Here is a 16,788-nt window from a genome sequence, read left to right on the forward strand (position 1 = left end):
AGCAGGAGGCAGCAGTTCCTTTTTTTTTTTTTTTGACAGGGTCCGCCCAGGCTAGAGTGCAGTGGCACGATCTCGGCTCATTGCAGAAGAGGCCACCAGGTGCAGACTGGAGAGGGAGGCAAGGGGACAGAACGGAAGATGCCTGGGGTGGGTGGAAGTCAGTGCCCTTAGGTGCTGCTACCTGTCTTCCCAGCCACTGCTGCATCAGGCTTCTAGGCCTGTTGGCTGTCAGGGCTGGACTGCACCCCATAGGCTCCATGGCAGTCCCCATGGAATCCCCCAGGTGCCACCAGGCAGCATACAGGTAACACGCCTGGAAGGTCCCCAACAGCCTAGCTGGACATGTTCAAGACACTCTGGGGCTCCTTGTTTGGTGGCACAAACTCCAGGACCCAGTGAGGGAAACGGGAACACACCAGGCCGAGCAGTATGGCTAAATCCGTTTTGTCCAAAATAAAAAGCAAAATAAACAGGAGTCGCATGACCAGGGAGCCATGACCCCATCTCCGCCCCCTTCCTCTGTCCTATGCTAGCAATAAATAAGTTTCCCAGCCACAAATAATTATTAGAACCTCCTCCCCATGTGCCAGCTCCAACCTCAGCTAGGTATGATACAGGGGTGGCCCTACATTCTGGAATATACAAAAACTTACACAGACACAATATGTACACTGGGGAAGGGGGGCCACTCCAGCAGCCCGTGCCCTCGCCTGGTCCACAGTTAGCCCCACTGTCCTGCCTCTCTGAATAAGAAGGGAGCCCCCCTGAGGGAAAAGTTGCTATGGTGAGAGTAAGGGGGCCATCAGGCCTCCTCCAAGCAAACCAACTCCACCAGCCTCTGGCTCTTAAATAACAATCATCATCACCCAGAAATTTAGGGACTCAGCCTTGGTCAAGGTGGCAAAGGGTCTGTTTGTCTTTCCCCATTAGACAGAGGTCTTGTCCTGCTAGCCTAATTGTAAAGGGGTGCCTGGGAAGGGGTGGTAGGGACATGGTGGCGGTGGAGACTCCAGCCCCACTTCTCCAGGCTTTGCTAACAGGGGCCTGCTTATAATTTTTATTTTTTTCCATGACTTTAAAAAAAAAATCCCATAACTTCTTTTTCATAACTTTTTTTGTAACTTTTCATAAAACTTTTTTCTACTTTTTTCCCACAACTTTTGTACATTTTTTATCCCATAACTTTTTAACCTCATAACTTTTTTTAATCCCATAACTTTTTTATTTTGTGTTCTTTTAATAAACACTTGCATAGTTATGTTACAATTTTGTGAAAAAATGAAACATATTATCTCATGTGAAGCATGCCCAGCAGTTACACGTATAAATACCTTTAATACTATAGTTTTCAAGAAATGCAAAATAAAATTTTAAGGCAAAAACAATACTTTGAAACAATTAATGATTTATTACATTACAGTAGCATCACACCAGCAGTCAATAATGCCTCTCTAGGGAAAAATCTTTCAGTATTTCCATGACACATTCTGTTCACAAGAATTCATAAGTTGGTAAAATTCATTCTAAGAAAACTTGGCAAATAAAGCTTTGGACTGGAATTGCCATTTCATTCTCTGCTTTTCCTTCCCACCGTTTCTTTCTTTTATACTACAGTATTCATATTTTAAAATATTTTAACTTATTTCAGAACATTAAGATAGCAGTTACATTTTTTAATAGTTATATTATTTTAAAATGACTCTTCAAGATAAAGTTTTACAGAAAATATATTATGGATAGGGCTGATTTACATTTTCAAATTTTCTAAAAATCAGCTTTGGTTTTAGAGCTGATTTTTTTTTCATTTCTGGAAAATCTATCAGGTTTAATCAAATACTTTTAAAATAATTATTATATACTGCAATCTTCAGGTGTTCTGGTTCTTCCTACAGAAACTCAAATGTATTCAGCGGAACTCACATTTTAAAATTCTATGTTTCTGATGAACTCTAACATTCCAATGTTGCCTTCTAAGCAAACTGAAAGCTGCCTTATACTGAATGAGGAAGAGCACAAATACTTGGCTGAATGGGGTATCGCAAAAGACGGCATGCACTTTGAAGAAAGACTTAAGTTATTGTCATACAATTTCCATTCTTTTTAGCTTTTTCTTAAATATATGACAAATACCTACACAAAGAGTGGTATTTCAGTCAATATAGTAAATTTATTTTCCAGACTGACCTTCAGCTTAAATATGCCAGTGTGTGATTTAATCCATAGGCACCTGATGAACACATTATTGTCAGATTGGTTACAGATGCTAAACGCTATCTGAAGGTCATTCCTAGTCACTGATGTTTATCAGGGTAAAGTGAAGTGATTTCAATGATAAAAGTATCTTTGAAATAATTTATCAATGTATTAGATAAACCCAGTTTCAGAATGATAAAAGAAAAAATGTTAGACCAAATAATGTGGCTAATTAACAGTGGTCCGATTTCTAGCACGAGGGTTTAAAATACTCTTAAAGTAACTGTCTTTAAACTGAACACAAAGAATGCAAAAGCAGCAAGTTCAGAAAATAAAAGGCAAGAACAGGACTTTAAGTGCATTTTAAACCCACGGGCTAGAAATCGTACCACTGTTAATTAGCCACATTATTTGGTCTAACATTTTTTCTTTATCATTCTGAAACTGGGTTTATCTAATACATTGATACATTCATAAAATTTGGAAGAGTCAGTTGAAGTCACAAGGACCGAATATTTGCCCTCTTTCAGTGAATGCCGGCAAATCTGTTATTCCATCGGTAAAATCGTATTGCTGCTCTCCTGTTAATGTCATAGAAGTATCATGAGGATGCCAAATGCTAAATATGGAGACGGTCTAGTAACTAGAAATCCCCACACCAGGGAGCACACATACATATCTCCCTACATCCTAATAATGTGATGTGTTCTGGAATACAGACATTAAAACTTTATTAAGTTTTCCCAAGCATCAAGTTATGATTTAGGCAATAAATGACTGAAATGCAGTCATTCATCATGCATAGGCACAATCACATAAATATTGCACTAAATATGTCCCTGACTGAAACAGAGAGGTACAAAAACATATTTCACTCTTTGTAAAGAAGTGTGTGAGGAAATATAACTGTGTGACTGTATAGACACATTTCCTGATAATACATTGACATTCACAAACAGTAGATTGCACTGCAGTTTGGAAACATTTTAAGTTGCATAAACTTCTCCTTGATTTTCAAACATAGTATAATACTGTCTACTAAAATTCCTTTTTGTTTCAACTAAGTACTCTCACATATATTAGTTTATAATAATGTTTGTTATTAAAGTGTTTTCCACTCAAGGAAAAGAAGTAAATTCCTATGTCAGAGTAACCAAGGTGGTTGAAGAATAGGTATTAGCCAGAGACGTCTAGATGGTAACATCAATCTTCAAGCCTCAAAGAAGCTCCATGAACAGAGAGGAATGCCAGGCACCACACAGCTTTCCTTCACTCTAATTCATTCTTGACTAGAGCCTGTATACCTGTTCCAGGGACATTTGAACTCGTAAAGGATTTCTTATGATCATCACTAAATACATTAAGAAGAATGCCAACCAGTGCCCTTTTGTGAACTGAGGCATGTAGTCATGTGATTAAAACAGGTAACATGAACTCTGACTTTAAAATGTATTGTAGATACAAATGCTCTAAACTAGGAAAGGTTTTCCACATCCACAGTCAATGATGGGAACCTTTCATTCCTCAGAAATAATCCCTTTTTAGGTCATCGAAAAAGAGTACAACTGCTGCAGCTCCTGATGCAATATCTTCATGAGCCCAGAGCACATATAAATCCTAAGGGAACCACCATAATAGAGCGCTAATTCTTGGCACTGGAACAGATGAAACACAATCTGTCCTGCACATACCTGCCAGAGGAGGCCACTTTCCTCTTCTGTGAGATTTAAAAAGCTCCCCCAAAAGGTTATTACTCCCATCACCAACACACAGAAAATGGAGGAAAGGCTGTTTCCAGTTCTCGGCCTTTAAACAACTCTAAATGTCAGTACTCATAGTGGCATATTACAAAGTAATAAACAGTGCACACTTGGGGGCAAACCACATATTGAGCTAATGAAGAGCTCACTGTGATTAAGATTAGATCAAACAACAGTAGAACATAGGCAAATTTTGTCTCAATTCTGTAGTGAATATACATGCTGCAATAATATTAAAGAAGCATGGCAGCCTATTCCAAACCAACGAGAACAATTTTCTGCAAAGATTGGGTCTTTGTGTGTTTGAACTCCCACCACATAAGGGCAAACTCGATATGCATGCTAATGACCTACAATTATGAAATTAAAAAAGAAAAATGCTAAAGGATGCCAGAGTGAACATCAGTGAGAACCACAGAGACCCACTCTCTTTTAACTTTTTACAAATAAACTTAAACTATAAATTAGAAACACAAATAATCATGAGTGACTCTAACATTCAAATGAAGTAAATGAATTGTGTAGGAGATTAACCCCATAACTTGGTTTCTTATTTAAAAATTTCTTGAGCAGCTCTTTGATGACAGTGATGTTTATCTCCTTCTTCTCAGCAGCCAAGCCCAGCAAAAGAATGGCACACAGCAGTTGCTGCCCAAGCCTGGGTGCTCCTGGTGGTCCTGCACGATTGGCTGTGTGGTAGGGTTGTCATAGAGAGGACCCTCCCTGGCCTCTCCTTGAGCAGAGGAGGTGAGGCTCACTTCACAAAGATCTTTGGAGAGAGGGAGGTGGGGATCTGAGCACAGTGGGAGAACCCCTCTTCCTGCCTGCCCACCCCGCCTGAGGGCTCTACTCACCACCATGCTTGTCTGCAGCCCCAAGTTCCTGGGGGGCTGGGGCTCCTGGACCGGGCTCATCAGCAGGGTTCTGGGCAGCAGCCAGGAATTTTCTGTGACCATTGTTGTAGTGGCTATAAGCTGCAATACCATCTGCTGCAGCTCCAGCAGCTTCACCTGGAGGGAGGGGTGCTCAGCTGTCATGCCGCTGCCTGCACCCACCCTCACACCCACCCCCACCCCCACCCCCACAGAGATGTTGCACACCCTACCTTCATCTCCTCCCTGTCCTGGGCCAGCCTGATGACGTCCTCCTCCCAGTGCCGCATCTTTGGCACTGCCCACTGGCTCTGATAAAACGTGATGGATTTTCCTGCAAGAAGACAGGGCTCAGATGCTGGGGTCCCTCTGACGGCCCTGCGGCTCCCCCTGCGGTGCCCTGGCCTCCCACTCACTGATGGTATCTCTCTTGCCAGTAGTGGATGAAGCGAAGTTCTTGTTTCTTCACCAGCTCACTCAGGTCTGCCTTCTCCTCCAGGTGGTCCATAAAGCCGCTCTGGAGCCAAAATATTGCGGTCACATCTCGGCAGCGACCTGCCCTCAGGTGGCATTTTCAAGTCATGGAGAAGGCGGAGGTGAGTCCTGGCATGGGCCAGCTTCTCCATGACTTCCTGCAGGGCCCAGTGGGTCTCCCCACTCACAGACTCGCCCCCAGTCCCTGGGGCTGGGACCACTGCCTCTGGCTCCTACAGGGCAGGGGCCACCGGGTGAGCCAAGCACTGGCAGCACACCCTCTGCTTTTTCACCTGCTGTTGTAACCGTGCCTGCTCCTCCTGGACACTGGCTCCAGCGGACTTGAAAATCACCACCTGAGGGCAAGACATGAGCATTCTTGTAGGGGCATACACACAGCAAATGGGGCAGAGAGGTGGAGTGCAGCCCTTTCCCTTGGGGCCTCAGAGAGTACACATTTGTTACAGGTGAAATGGTTTCTGACCAATGGCTCCCAGAAGGGGTGAGGGTCCAGAGAAACCAGAATGCAGGGAAACTAAGAGCATAAAGGGGTCTTGGAGGGACCACAGAGGAAGGTGGCAAAATGGGTGCAGGGGGAGTCAGGCTCACCATGGCCTCCCTGCCCTCCAGGTCCTCTGAGATGCTTGGCATGGGCCGAGGTGCCTCCTCCTCCTCACTGTCCAGATGTCCTCCTCCATCTCCTGTGGGGGGTGGCCAGAGGGGTCTTCAGACAACCCAACAAGGGAGGTACTGTGGGCCCACCTCTGCCTCCACCCTCACTGTGTAACCCTGAGCCAGCCCCTCCCCGGAGAGGAATGAGCTGCTCTTCTTTATTTGTACTTTTAAGAATCAAAATCTTGCTATTCCGCCCAGGCACACTCCCACTACTGGTCGATGTGGGAGTTCTGACCTGCTCTCTTTCTGACCTGGGCCAGTTCAGCCATCCTTAGGCAACTTGGTGGCCCCCTGCTCACAGGAGGTCAACACACTGATGCCGAACTTAGTGTAGGCACCCGGTTGGCATAATGACCAGCTGTTCTAAAGGTCTCTTCCAACTCCTCAATCCTATGCTGCTAACAGTCCCCCCTTCCTCCTGGGGCTCTCTCCTCTTCCTCTGAGTGGTCTCCCGTACCTTCCCCTGGGAGATCCACGAGGCTCAGCTGGGTTGTTAGCTGCTGGTTCTGCTGGCTGGTAGCTTCCAGGCGCTCCTAAGGGGCCAGGAAAGAGTGAGAAGGGACGGAGTTTGCCAGGTCGTCCCCCTCACGGCCCTGTCCTCCACAGCTCCCTCCCCTGGGTCTCCTGCAACTTTTGGCAGGCCATCTCGGCCACCGCTTTGCCCCAAGCTTCCTGCTGCTGCAGCTGGTTCATGAGCTGGGTCTGCTGCAGTCACTGCCTGTGCAGCGCCTCCTTCTCAGAGGTCAGCTGCTGATAGGCGGCCACCCGCTGCTGATAGGTGGCCACGTACTTCTGCACGTGACCCAGGTAATGGTCTGGCTGCTGCTGCAGACTCTGAGCCTCTTGGCTCTTCAGCTCCACCTGCAGGAAGATCCTGGGCGTGAGAGCACGTGGTGGCTGGTTTCCACATTCTGGGCCCATTAGTGGGGTAGCGAGGGCACTGTGGGGCTCTGTCACCTGCCCAGGCCCCTGGCCCCTTGTTCCAGGCCTAAGTGACTGCCTCCCTTTCCTAGAACCCCATGCCTCCTTCCCCAGCCTCAAATCTCATATCCTCTTCTCATTTAATCCTCAGCACCTCTGTAAGGAAAATGCTAACTTCCCTTTGAAGTTAAAGAAACAGACTTTGAGATGAAAAGTACTTGAATGGTGACCAGTGGAACCGGGCTGGAATCCAGTTTTAATCTAAGGAGTCTTTTTGTTTTGTTTTGAGACAAGAGTGTCACTCTGTGGCCCAGGCTGGAGTGCAGTGGTGCAATCTCAGCTCACTGCAACCTCCACCCCCTGAGCTCAAGCGATTCTCATGCCTCAGCCTCCTGAGTAGGTGGAATTACAGGCATGTGCCACAATGCCCTGCTAATATTTATTTTATTTTTTTGTAGTTTTAGTAGACATGAGGTTTTACCATGTTGGCCAGGCTGATCTCAAACTCCCGACCTCAAGTGATTCTCCTGCCTCAGTCTCCCAAAGTGCTGGGATTATAGGTGTGAGCCACTGCACCTGGCATAAGGAGCCTGTTATACCACCGTCTCTTCCCCTGTGATTGGGGGCTCCATGCCTCTAGCTGGGATGATGATGTCCAGACCTGAGAGGAGCCCAGGGCTACCCACCTCTAAAAGTCAGAGGGCAGGAAGCAAGAAACAGTCACAGTACTGCTCTGGAGAGTGCTGGGGTCACCTGCCCCCAGGCTGGAGCTGCCTCTGGCCTGGCACCTCCCCTCCCCAGAGGCTGCTGCCCGCCTCCCAGCCCTTCTTGGATGGGGTGGAGGTTTCTGTCTCCTTCACCTCACCAAGCTTCTCCTATAGCTCCTTTACTTGCTGCTCCAACTGCAGTGCACTTTTGTGCTCGTTGTTCTGGACATAGAGAAGCAATCAGCAGCCACCCACTGCAGCTGGAGACCCCAGAACTTGGTGTCTGCCTCCCATGGCACCAGGAAGGGTGGAGGCAGGTTAGAAAAATCATCCCCTCTCTCCCACAGCCACCTGGCTCACAGGTGCCCTTAGAAGTAACATTTCACGTGAGGGCTACACTGCCCCATTTTAGAGGTGGGGAAACAAAGGCCCGGAGGGCTAGGGAGGAGGGCAGGCTCCCCCGGTGGGGCAACGCACCAGCTCCTCAAAGATGCTCTGTGGCTTGACCAGCTGCTGAAGCCTCTCCTGCTGCTCCTCAAGCCTCTCCTCCTGCTTCCGAAGCCTCTCTTCCTGCACCCGAATCCTCTCTTCTTGTCCCCGGTTCAGGAGGCTTATGCGCTGATTGTTTTTGACTTGGGCCTGGAGCTCTCCTGCCACTCTCTCTAGTTCCTTCCTCAGGTGCTGCAGCTCCACCTTGGAGGACATTGCTGGGGGCTCTGGGGGCTCTGGGGGCAGGGGTTCAGCTGAGAAAGGAAGCGGATAATAAGGGCCTCTGGATTCTCAAAAAAACAAAACAAAACAAAAACCCTCCTCTTGGTGCACAGCTCCTCTCAGACTCCCCAAACTTGGCCTCACTGCTTATGATTCCATGCATCGGGATGGTAGCCAGTCTTCCAAACCAGTTTCAGAAAAAGAGCACTGCGGGTGGCTGACAGTGGGCCCTCCTTGCTGATGGGGACACTGAGACACTGAGACTTATTGAGATGACAAGACTTGCCATCTCCTGGCACAGACCTCTTTCCCTCTGCCTCAAAGCCCTTGCATCCACCCACCTCCCTGGGGTATTCTAAGCCACCCTCACAGCCCTCTGATGCCAGTCCTGCTCCCAGGTCACGCCAGCCCCATCTTACCCATCTGGTTTTTCAGTTTGGACAAGCTCCTCTCCAGCTTCTCTACCCGACGCATATCATCCTTCTTTTCATTCTTTAATGTGCAAACCTGCCAAAAGCACAAGGGGAAAGGGCCCTGGAGAGAGGGGCTGGTGGCTGGACAGGCTGCCATCTCCCTCTCTGACCCCACCTCCACAAAGCCCAGACCCATGACCACCTCTGGCTGTACTATTGCCATTTTACAGATGCCCAGAAAGATCCAGTGACCTATCTAAGGTGGGGGTGCTGAAGGGTCAGATCTCACCTCCTGCGACATTTTTCTCATCCTCTGCTGCCACCGGGCCCTCTCTCCTTTTAGATGTTGCACACACTCGTCTCTTTCTAATTGGGCTTGTTTAAATGACTCCTTCAACTGCAAGAATGGGCACAGAAGTTAGGAAGGGCTGTCACTGGTCCTCTCCTGCTCCTGGCCACCTGGGGTCATCTTCCTTCCACATCCATCCCTCGGAAAACCTCACCTGTGTCACCTGCGCTTTCAGCAGTGCCTGCTCCTGGATGGAGTGCTCTAACTTCCACTCCATACGTGCTTTACTGTGGCTGGAGAACTGGATGGTGAAGAGTGACCAGTTTCAATCTGGTGAGCCCAGGCCATTCCACACAGTGCCCCTTAAAAGGGCTAGGGCTAGGCCCAATATACAACTTGCTCAGTAAAGATCAAGGCATTTCCAAGCCCGTGGTCTGGTTTTTAAAAGAACTCAGTAAAGTTGGAAGGGACAGGGAATGAGATTGAATTTATAGCTGGCTAACAGAGGCCCAGAGAGATCAGATAATATTGCTATTGTTATTACTGTTATTATTACCACTGTTTGAACCTTTGTGGAATGCTTCACCAGGTACCATGCTAACAATCCTGTTTAATCCTCACAACCACCATAGGAGACAGTTACTATGATTACCTCTATTGTATAGATGAAAAAACATGGAGTATTTGAGGTTAAGTGCTTGCCTGAGTTCACTTAGGCAGAGCTGGGATATAAACACCCAGGTCTATCCAATACTCTAAGCCCATTTTTCTTGCTGGGGATGGGGGCACAGATAGGAAGGGAAAATTAAAATTTTGTTCACTTTTTGAAAGGATGATACATTCGCATAGTCCAAAACTCAGAAGGTACAGAAGGGAAGTATCTCCCAGCCATCTTGTTGCTCTCTCCTGAATTTTTTATGAACGCTTGCAGACATGTTTTATGTATATTATCATAGTATGTACACACACACAGACACAGATGCACACATTTCCTCTTTCTACAGAAATGGTAACATACTAGAAGTACTCTTCTGTACCTTCACAGTACAAGTACCCAATACCCCACCTAGGACTTGCCCAAGACCACAGCCAGGTAAGGGTGGGGCAGGCACTTGGCCTCCAAGCTCTGCGTCCAGTGCTCACTCCACACAGTGCCCCCCAGCTCACCCACAGCAGCTGACTCAGCCCCAAGCTGCCACTAAAAACCTTTTAAAAAAGCAGCAAGATATGGCCATGCTGCCTTCTGGGCAGGACACTCCATCCTGCAGAAGGGACCTTTAGGCTCACTCCTCCATCTGTGAAGCCGGGCACCCAGGGGACAGGGCAAATGGTTGAACTCACACTGATCTCCTTCTCCTGTGTGGTAGTGACAGCAGACAGAGCCCGCTCTAACTCTCTTTTACGCTGCAATGAATATTGCAGGTGGATAGCCAGATCCTTTGACTCTTCTGTAATGAGAGAGTTGAGATGGGTCCCAAAGGACTCCCCCTGAAGACCTGTCAAAGTGCCAGGTTGAAGGATGACAGGGTGCCCAGATTCTCACCTTCAAAGTATCTGAGGGAACGTTTCATGTGGTACAGGTCTGTATTTAGCTTCCCTTTCTGTATGTTCAATGTCTGGATTTGAACCTTTGGGAGAAAAGCCAAGCAAGTGCTGAAAGAGAAGGAAAGAAACATTCTCCGGAGGACAGGAGGAAACTTCACACCCTCCACTCACCTCTAGCTCCCTTTTGGCTTTCTGTTTCTTGTTGTTTGCTTTCTTTTCCTGTAGGAAGAGGAAGACAGAGCTCTCACCAGGGAAAGGCAGAGATGGCACAGCAAGAGACATGCACCCAGAATGCCACCAATGCCCCAGGACAGGCCCACCCATGAGACCAGGTTATCAGGGGCCCTGTGGGGATGGGGTGGAATCTGAGGAGTGAGCCTTCTTCCCCAGGCTGGGAGTAGGCGAGACGAGACTGGGGCCTCTATGTCTGAGTGCCCCCCAAACCCTGCAGTCATCTCGTGAGCAAACAAAGAAATCACGTTACTTCTTCCAGCTGATGTTCCACTTGTTTCTTCTGTTGTTTCTGTGGGGAAAGTCAAATTAAGGTGATGGAGGGTGGCCCCCTCAACTCTATTCCCCAGACCAGGAAGTGGTAGGCAGGGGCCAGGAATGGATTTTCAAGGCAAAGTTCTCAGACATAATGGGAACACGAACTGGTAAACTCTCCTCAAGCTCCCAAGGACAGAGGATTTGGGTCTTTGTTGGCTTTTGCCCACAGCCACAGAACTCAAAGTCTGAATCTGGAATCTCTTGAGAGGACAGCAACATAAACCTCTAGAGACGGAGTTTCAGAAAGGCCCCTCCTTCTGGCAGCTTGTGATTTAGAAAAGTGGGTTCATTCAATAAACATGTACTGAGCACGTACAGGCCAGGTACTGTTCTTCACAGCAGATATAGGATGGAAAAGGACAGACAGGAGCCCTTGGCCCTGAGGTTTCCTTTCTAGTGGGCCTTTAAATCTCAGACTCAAGAGCTAACAGAGACTTTTGATACTCACTACCTCCTCTGGAAACACGAGCCTAAAAAGGAGAGGTGGCTTGTTGAGAATCAAAGAGCAAATTAGGGACTGAGTCATGGCAGAAATACAGGGCCCCTGATAACCAGTCAGGCTACCAATTCCCTGAGAGGCAACAACCCCAGGGCTTGTGTAGCAAGGACTCGAGCACGGGTGTCTGGAGAGGAGAGAGTTGGCAAAGAGGGCAGCAAAAGAAGAGCCATGCTGCATGCTCTGGGCTCCCTCCAGGTGAGGCCTGGGTGCCCCAGCTCCCTATTTGTCCTGGGCACCAGGGGCCCCCAGCCCCTTTCTTCAGGGCCCCAAGGGGAAACTGGAGCCCAGGATTGGCAGTGTGGAATCAGGGGACCCCACTGGACTCTTACCAAAGATTTGATGGTGTTCTTCAGTTGACTGATTTTTACGGACCTTGAATCCAGGACTACTGCTAGTTCTTGGCATGGGCTCTGAGGCACATGCAGAGAGGAGGAGGTGGAGGAGGAGTTGGGGGAGAGGTAGAGAGAATAATCATTAGGGCTGGCGTGTGTGTGGGCTGTCTCAGCTGGCAGAGGGGCACCCAGTCCCACCTGGAGGAGGAGGTTGGAGGGTTGACCTGAAGGGTCACAGCACCTGTGCCCAGAGCCTCTTACCTCCAGATCCTTCAGGGTAGCAGATGATGTAGGGCCTTCCCTGTGGAAATCTCTTGCTGACTACAAGAGATGAGAGCGCATATGGAGATGTTCTGTCCCCCACAGTGTCTGAGTCCTCTGACTTCCTTTCTTCCCCATCAACTGGCAACATTTTCTTTTCTGCCTGTCTTGGACCCTTTGTCCCATAACTCCTTTATGCTAACTTCTCTCATGGTTCTTATCTCCCCACCATCCCATCCTGGGGCCCTTTCAGTGATTCCTGATGGCAAGTGACTGTTCTCATTGTCTTGGCTTCCCCTTGAGACTGGGGATGAGGAAACTCAAACAGCAATGACCATATCCTGGGTGTCCTGAGTGTTTACAGCAGGCCATGTACTAGGGATTAACATAAAAACAACAATAACAAATCTCATTTAAACTTCACAAGTGGAAGTCAAACAGTAACACCTCTGTTATACAGATGTGAAAAGAGAGGCCCAATTAGGTCAAGATCTTGCCCTAAATCATAGCCCTAGCAGAGCAGATGGAGAGGCAGGATTCAAACCCAGAATTCCTTTTTTTCTTTTTTTTGAGACAGAGTCTTGCTCTGTCACCAGGCTGGAGTGCAGTGGCACAATCTTGGCTACTGGAAGCTCCACCTCCCAGGTTCACACCATTCTCTTGCCTCAGCCTTCTGAGTAGCTGGGACTACAGGCACACGCCACCATGCTTGGCTAAATTTTGTATTTTTAGTAGAGACAGGGTTTCACCACGTTAACCAGGATGGTCTGGATCTCCTGACCTCATGATCTGCCTGCCTTGGCCTCCCAAATTTCTAGGATTACAGGCATGGGCCACCACACCCAGCTAAAGCCAGAATTCTTAACCAGTACCCAGCAGTCCATCTACAATCTTAACAATTACCCTCTATTGCCCCTTGGCCCCCCTGTCCCCAGAAGCCTGGCCAGCCAAGACTCACATCCCCAGGTGACTGGCAACCACCAGAAGTGGCTGTCTCAGTGATACTGCCATTTGTTTTCCTGTTCCTGTTCACTCCTGCTGGAACTCTAGGGCTGTTTTTCTGCCAATATTCTTTTAACTGTTGGAAAGAAGAGCAGTAATACTCATGAGAACCGTCAGCCCCTACAGCCACATCCTCCTTTACAGTTTTTACAAAATACACTTACACACCATCTGATTTAATGATGCCAACAACAGTACAAGATGTTGTGACACTCACTTAGTGACTGAGAGGGATTGATATCATGGCTAGAAAAAAAAAAGAAAAAGGCAATACTGGAACTTTGAAACTCAGTCTTCTGACTCCAAGCTCTGAGGTTTTGCCAAGAATCAGCAGCTGCCAGGGACCAAACCCAGAGGCAGAGGTAGAAAAGTAAACATTAAGTAGGCAGGAACTGTATGCCATGTGGTTTAGAGTCATACATCCTCACACATCTGTTAGTGTGAAGAAGTGCACCAGTACCCCTCAAACTTTTATATCAATGTGTCCTCATGGCAGAAGGCAGCCTTTCTCTTAAATCAGAATTTATCAGAAAGAGGACAACCCAAGCCTCATTTCAGAGAGAAGTCTGGTATACTCTTAGAAACCTATGTGACTGTCATCCCTAAGTACATTCATGTTTTTTCTCTTGATCTCAGGAGAATCAAGGGAAACTGATGCTTCAGAAAGATGTCCCACATTTATCCTGTGGCACTCAAAGTACCCAAGGTTGAGATAATATGAGGAAGATTCAAGGTGTCAAGTTCAGTTTCCCAAGATCTATTCCACAGAAGATGAGCAAATCTCACTTCAGAGACCACTGACTGAAGGGCAGTCTGGTCCCAGAACCATAGAGAATTAGAATATGAGGTGGAGAACTCGGAAAAAAATGTTAAAATCTCTCTGGAAAGTAGAAGCCTGGGAGAAAACCAAACCAAACCCATTCTCTCATTGCCACCCAGAGATACTGTCAACGTTTTGAGTTCACGGGGGAAGTGTAGGATTTTCCCACCATCAACATCTGTAAGGGAGTGAGGCAGCCTGAAACCGCTTGCTCCTAGGTCCCAGTCTCCATTCCCCTTCCAGCTGGAAATTTGTGCTGTGACCAGAGGAACCAGAAATGGGGTGAGAATGCTTAGGGGACTGGGTCATAAGATCAAAGGCCAGTCTTGCAGTAATGACAGTTACAGGTGGACTGTGACATCACTACATTCCACTCCTCCTGGTGGGGGGAGGGACCATGTCAGCACCATGTCCAAGTCGCCGCTCCATGATGGGGGATGGAAGTACAGGGTTGGGACCCAGCTCCTTGGAGATGCCAGCACAAAGAACCCAGGGAGGTCGACCTTGAGGCAACAGGAGGGGAGGGCAGAGTCTGCAGCAGGGAGTCCCAGCAGTCACCAGACCAAAGGGGGTGGGGCCTGGATCCTTGGAGATGAGAGTCCAAAGAGCCCAGGGAGATCAAGCTTGGGGCAGCAGGAGATGAAGGCCCAGTAATGGAGTGGGAAGCCCCAAGAGTCACCCACCCAAAGTCACCCTGGGGTGATTTGTGAGGGCAAGGACTGGGCTGTTTGCTGAAGGGGTGGGGCTGACTGACAAAACTTTGGTGGGGGTAGCCCAGAGGCACCGGGGTTGGGGGGCCCAGTCCAGTGTGCTTCAGGAGTCGTATGGACTCTGGCAGGGGTCTTGTCATCAGAGGGGATCTGTGGCTGGGTTGAGGGGCTATGACCTAGTGCGTTTTTACCTTTTTCTTGGCTGCCGCCAATTTGTTCTGTTGAGTTTCTTCTGCCATCGCAGGGTGGGTAGGGAGGCAGGGTTGGGGCCACGTCAGCGAAATCCCAGTGAGCACTAATCAACACCTCCAGTCACCTACCAGGCAGCTGTGTGACTGAGCCAGAGGAGGCGTAACCAGGGCCCCAGTAGAATGTGGAATAGGGGTGTGGCCTTAATGCTCCAAGCCCATTGGTCAATGAGAAAGATGAAAGGGAAAGGGGGTGTGGCCAGACAGCAGTGTGTCCAGAGGGAACTGTGGCTCACAAGGAAAGCTGCCCATGCAACCGCTGTCCCCACCCACTCTAAGAGAGGGGAGAGGCCTCCCACTCTGGAAGAGAAGAGGGGCCAGCTTTTGCTTTAAAAGCTTTCAAACTTTAAAAAATATATGTGTGTATACTTTATATATATGTGTGTCCGTGTGTGTGTATCTATGTTTTTCTCCATAGCTGTCTTCATTATCCAGCTTCTATGCAAGGTCTATGATTTTGGCCTACAGTTTTCATCTTTGATTACAGTACAAAAATTACCAGTATTACCTTAACTGAGATACAGATCCTATAAAAATGGAAAACCCATAGCATGCTTGATGATTAATGAGGCAGACTATATTATCCAACATTCTAATAAGATAAAATAATCACAATGATTTCTCTTTTTTGGAAAAATGTTTCTCTTATTCTCCTACGTTTTTGTTAAGATTTTTTTTCTTAAACAAGAAACATGTCTAATATCTGTAAAAACACAAAGTTTTGGGCTGGGCGCAGTGGCTCATGCCTGTAATTCTGGGACTTTGAGAGCCCAAGGTGGGTGGATCATGAGGTCAGGAGATCGAGACCATCCTGGCTAATGCAGTGAAACCCCATCTGTACTAAAAATACAAAAATGTCCGGACATGGTGGCAGACACCTGTAGTCTCAGCTACTTGGGAGGCTAAGGCAGGAGAATGACATGAACCCCCGAGGTGGAGCTGGCAGTGAGCCAAGATCATGCCACTGCACTCCAGCCTGGGCTACAGAGCAAGACTCCATCTCAATAAATAAATAAATAAATTCATTAATTAATTAAAATAAAAAATTAATAGTAAGAGCAATGTGAACAAAAGATGCAATGAAATAATTTAGAAAGTACAAACTATTAAAAAGTAGATTTTAAAACTTGTGCAATGAAGTCAAACAGCACCCAACAAAAACATATACCCTTACATGTTTGTTTAAAAAGCAATTTAAATTACATTGATCCACTAAACTAGGAAAAGCAAAACAAACAAAAAGGGGGAAATAATTAAGATATAAGGAAAAAGTAAAAAAGAAAAACCACTAGATTTAAAAAATAAAACTAAAGGAGAATTCTTTCAAAAGACTGAGATTAAAACAGTCAAGCCTCTGATAAGCAATCAAGATAAAGAAAACTTTGAAGAGAAAAAGGCATATAGCCACATGTGAATATGATGCAAAAAGTGAAAACTTTGCACATCTTTACAACACCTTAGAAGTACGGATGACATGTTCATTTTTTTTTTTTCTCAGACGGAGTCTCGCTCTGTCACCCACGCTGGAGTGCAGTGGCGTGACAAGCTCCACCTCCCGGGTTCACGCCATTCTCCTGCCTCAACCTCCCAAGTAGCTGGGGCTACAGGCGCCCGCCACCACGCCTGGCTAATTTTTTGTATTTTGGCTTGGTAGAGATGGGCATCACCGTGTTAGCCAGGATGGTCTCGATCTCCTGCCCTCGTGATCCACCAGCCTCGGCCTCCCAAAGTGCTGGGATTACAGGCATGAGCCATCGCACCCGGCCAAAGTGTTCATTTTTTTTTTTTTTTTAAGAATCTACAGTTA

The 16,788-nt window shown here is 47.4% G+C and overlaps 1 protein-coding gene across 4 annotated transcripts; it reads right to left on the bottom strand.

Annotated features, from left to right (window-relative positions):
* Window positions 1-1,385: 1,385 nt before the first annotated feature.
* On the bottom strand, window positions 1,386-15,291 carry LOC129050460 (golgin subfamily A member 8M-like). 4 transcript variants are annotated; one of them, XM_054532571.2, is made up of 19 exons: window positions 14,925-15,291; window positions 13,160-13,279; window positions 12,202-12,261; window positions 11,938-12,018; window positions 11,045-11,083; window positions 10,732-10,779; window positions 10,559-10,643; window positions 10,357-10,463; window positions 9,230-9,316; window positions 9,016-9,123; window positions 8,733-8,820; window positions 8,080-8,345; window positions 6,432-6,507; window positions 5,909-6,000; window positions 5,593-5,655; window positions 5,242-5,342; window positions 5,059-5,159; window positions 4,808-4,963; window positions 1,386-4,722 (listed from the first exon to the last, which is right to left on the bottom strand). In XM_054532571.2, the coding sequence occupies exons 1-19, from the start codon at window positions 14,970-14,972 to the stop codon at window positions 4,547-4,549; spliced, it is 1,902 nt and encodes a 633-aa protein (XP_054388546.1). In that variant the 5' UTR covers window positions 14,973-15,291; the 3' UTR covers window positions 1,386-4,546. The 4 variants fall into 4 exon arrangements, with proteins under 4 accessions (XP_054388546.1, XP_063572632.1, XP_054388547.1 ...); XM_063716562.1 differs by lacking the exon at window positions 14,925-15,291 and adding an exon at window positions 14,193-14,902; XM_054532572.2 differs by lacking the exon at window positions 9,230-9,316.
* Window positions 15,292-16,788: the final 1,497 nt, after the last annotated feature.

The sequence above is a fragment of the Pongo abelii genome, chromosome 16, assembly GCF_028885655.2.
Source record: "Pongo abelii isolate AG06213 chromosome 16, NHGRI_mPonAbe1-v2.0_pri, whole genome shotgun sequence".
Classification (NCBI taxonomy): Eukaryota; Metazoa; Chordata; class Mammalia; order Primates; family Hominidae; genus Pongo; species Pongo abelii.

What these genes read in the sequence shown, in the direction of transcription:
- LOC129050460 (XM_054532571.2), bottom strand. Translation starts at nt 14,972, where the DNA reads ATGGCAGAAGAAACTCAACAGAACAAATTGGCGGCAGCCAAGAAAAAG. An exon ending in TGGCAAGAGAGATACCATCA is followed by an intron (nt 5,160 to 5,241) that starts GTGAGTGGGAGG and finishes GTCTTCTTGCAG; the next exon opens with GAAAATCCATCACGTTTTAT. An exon ending in AGGACAGGGAGGAGATGAAG is followed by an intron (nt 4,964 to 5,058) that starts GTAGGGTGTGCA and finishes CCCTCCCTCCAG; the next exon opens with GTGAAGCTGCTGGAGCTGCA.